Source organism: Canis lupus, chromosome 28, assembly GCF_011100685.1.
Source record: "Canis lupus familiaris isolate Mischka breed German Shepherd chromosome 28, alternate assembly UU_Cfam_GSD_1.0, whole genome shotgun sequence".
Classification (NCBI taxonomy): domain Eukaryota; kingdom Metazoa; phylum Chordata; class Mammalia; order Carnivora; family Canidae; genus Canis; species Canis lupus.
In genome coordinates this window covers 7323628-7326619 of record NC_049249.1, presented here as the reverse complement: position 1 = coordinate 7326619, position 2992 = coordinate 7323628, and the positions used below count along the sequence as shown (strand labels likewise).

General features: G+C 40.3%; 1 protein-coding gene across 1 annotated transcript; it reads left to right on the top strand.

Moving 5' to 3' along the window:
- The first annotated feature begins 1678 nt into the window (after nt 1-1678).
- LOC477770 (peroxisomal trans-2-enoyl-CoA reductase-like) lies at nt 1679-2587 on the top strand. The gene is given in 1 exon segment (XM_038578202.1): nt 1679-2587. A coding segment is annotated over 1 exon segment (909 nt).
- The last annotated feature ends 405 nt before the right edge of the window (nt 2588-2992 follow it).

Below are 2992 nucleotides of genomic sequence, written 5' to 3'. Positions count from 1 at the left end.
ATGGATCTGTATGTTGAGGATGGAGTGTCCATGGATTGGTTTTTAAGATGTCTATAAATCCCAGAAACTGTGTGCAAAATATGTGTATTTTTCTGAGAAGATGGCAATTAGCTTTCATCATATTCTCAAAGTAGACAATGACCTCGGCAGTTAAGAGCTACTGCTTTTCAAGCCAGCATTTCACTGTCTTTGTTGTTTGCCTCATTTTTTTCCATTTCAGGTTATTCTAGTTTTCTGATCACAGAGTATCCAGAACAATGGAAGTTTAAAAATGAACAAAAATATTTAAAGTTCTCACTTTCCCGTTACCATCTTATTAAAGACATTATCTATTGGTGATAACATTCTCTTTTATTCTTTTCATTTGCTAGAGCTAGAAAGTGAGTTCTTATTCACTTTAATATTCTCCTTGGGTTGACTTTCTGATTCTATGCTTAAAAGAGAGTGCTGTTTTGTCATACTCCTTACTTATGTAGCCTAATTTCCATTTATTCCAATGTAATTTTATTTATCATTTGTGAGTACAGCTGAAACCCAAGTTGTATGAGTGATACACTCCTTAAAAAGAAGAGAGAAAGGAAAAGAAAAGAAAAGGAAAAAATTATGCAATCTGAGTCTATGTAATAGAAAGCTTCATAATTATGGACTAGATTTGGGATGCCTGGATGGCTCAGCAGTTGAGTGTCTGCCTTCGGCTCAGGGCATGATCCCGGGGGTCTGTTTCTCTCTTTGCCTGGGTCCCTGCCTGTGTCTCTCTCTCTCTCTCTCTCTCTCATGAATAAATAAATAAATCTTTTAAAAAATTATGGACTAGATTTAGAATGCACAATTATATTACAGTGAAATTTACAAATTTATCAAAAACTAATACATATCAATTGCAACTTGAGGAAATGGCACATTGTTTTTATACTTGTATACAGTTTGCTAGGTCATTTGCTACACTGGCTATATAATAGACTGTCATGGGCTCCCTCAGGTTGCCTGGTTAATTCTTTAGTGAGAAGTTAACAATATCTGAAGAGTCTGGGCCTCCTAAGAAAAGAGACTCTCTGAGTATACTATTTGTTAAGACTCTTGATGGCAAAATCCACATCCTGTGCGCATATGTGGACTAGGCACACAGAAGGAATTCATGGGCTGGAGCAACTAAAAAGTCTATTCTAGTCAAATTCTAGATATAAACTTAACTTGACCAGAGTCCCATACTATCAAGCCCTCTCTCCATCCGACCTCTGTATCTTAAAAAAAAAAAAACATGCCTGCAGGGGTCCTGGTAGATCAAGACTTAAGTTGCCTTACAGCCAGTGCTCCCAGCAAGAAGGCTTCACTTCCTCAATAACTCCAGTGGAGCTTCTTCCAGGAATTAGGGGCATCCTGCCTGTCCTCCCTACACATGGCTTGTGAATGGGAATGTTCCATCTGATCCACATGGGCTGAACATGAGAGAAAGTGGGTTCCCCAAAGGAAAATGGAGGTTCCATAGCAGATACTGTCCACTGCCACTCAACATACATTTTCCCCTTTCCCTGCACAGAATTCTAATGATTCAGGTAGAACAGAGATCTTGATCAAAAGGAGAGTTTGCTCTTATCCTCACCACCAGGATGAATTATTAGAAATTTTATTCCTGGACCTGGGGAGCCCTGCGCTGCAGCAAGCCAGGCCCTCCACCAACATGAAGCCATGGGGTGAGTGCAGGAGCTTCCTGGCTCCCGGCTTGCTGCAGCACCAGCTGGCCATCGTCACCGGCGGGGCCACGGGCATCGGGAAGGCCATCGCCACCGAGCTCCTGCATCTGGGATGTAATTTGGTCATTGCATCTCGTAATTTTGATCGATTAAAATCTACTGTAGATGAACTGAGGACCAGCCTACCCCTGACCAACCAGGCTCAGGTCACTCCCATAAAATGCAACATTTGCAAAGAAGAGGTGAACAATTTGGTCAGATCCACCCTAGAGATTTATGGTAAAATCAACTTTTTGGTAAACAATGGAGGAGGCCAGTTCATGGCTTCTATGGAAAACATTAATGCAAAGGGATGGCATGCTGTGGTTGAAACCAACCTGACAGGCACCTTCTACATGTGCAAACCAGTTTACAACTCCTGGATGAAAGAGCATGGAGGATCTATTGTCAATATTATTATCCTTACTAGAAATGGATATCCAGGATTTACGCATAGTGGAGCTGCCAGAGCGGGGGTTTACAAGCTCACCAAATCCATAGCTGTGGAATGGGCCAACAGTGGAATAAGGATCAATTGTGTTGCCACTGGAACCATTTATTCCCCGAGTGCTGTTGACAACTATGGTCCTTTGGCAGAAGACGTATTTGCAGGGTACTTTGAGAAAATCCCAGCTAAGTGAATTAGAGTGCCTGAGGAGATCTCCTTGGTGGTCTGCTTCCTGCTGTCCCCTGCAGCTTCCTTCATCACTGGACAGTTGGTGAACGTGGACGGGGGCCAGTCTCTGTATACGCACATATTTGATGTACCAGATCATGACAACTGGCCTGATGGAGCAGGGGACATTTCCTTTGTCAAACATTTGAAGAATACTTTCAAGAGTAAAAGCAAGCTCTAAGATAAGGAAACTATTAAAAAAAAAAAAAAAAAAAAAAAAAAAAAGGAAACTATAGAGGTGTCTCTTGTCTCCAAATGCCTTAATATATCAAGAATGCACCTTGGTACTTTACAGGAGCTAATAATTTGTATGCAGCAATCACTATCTGCCTTTTTAACGTTATCAAATTGTTCTTATGCAAAAACTATTCCCAAAATAAGTGCATTTTTAAGCCCCAACCAACACCATGTGATTAAAGATTTCTTTTTTAGGAATGTTGCTTAGCATACATTGTGATTGTGCCTTTTATTTCTAAGAAAGATATTTGAAAAATGAAACAATTTCAAATTGATAATAGAGGTATCATGATCTCCCAAAAGGTTTTAGTATTTAATTGTAGAGGTGGGAAGTAAATCTAAATTATGG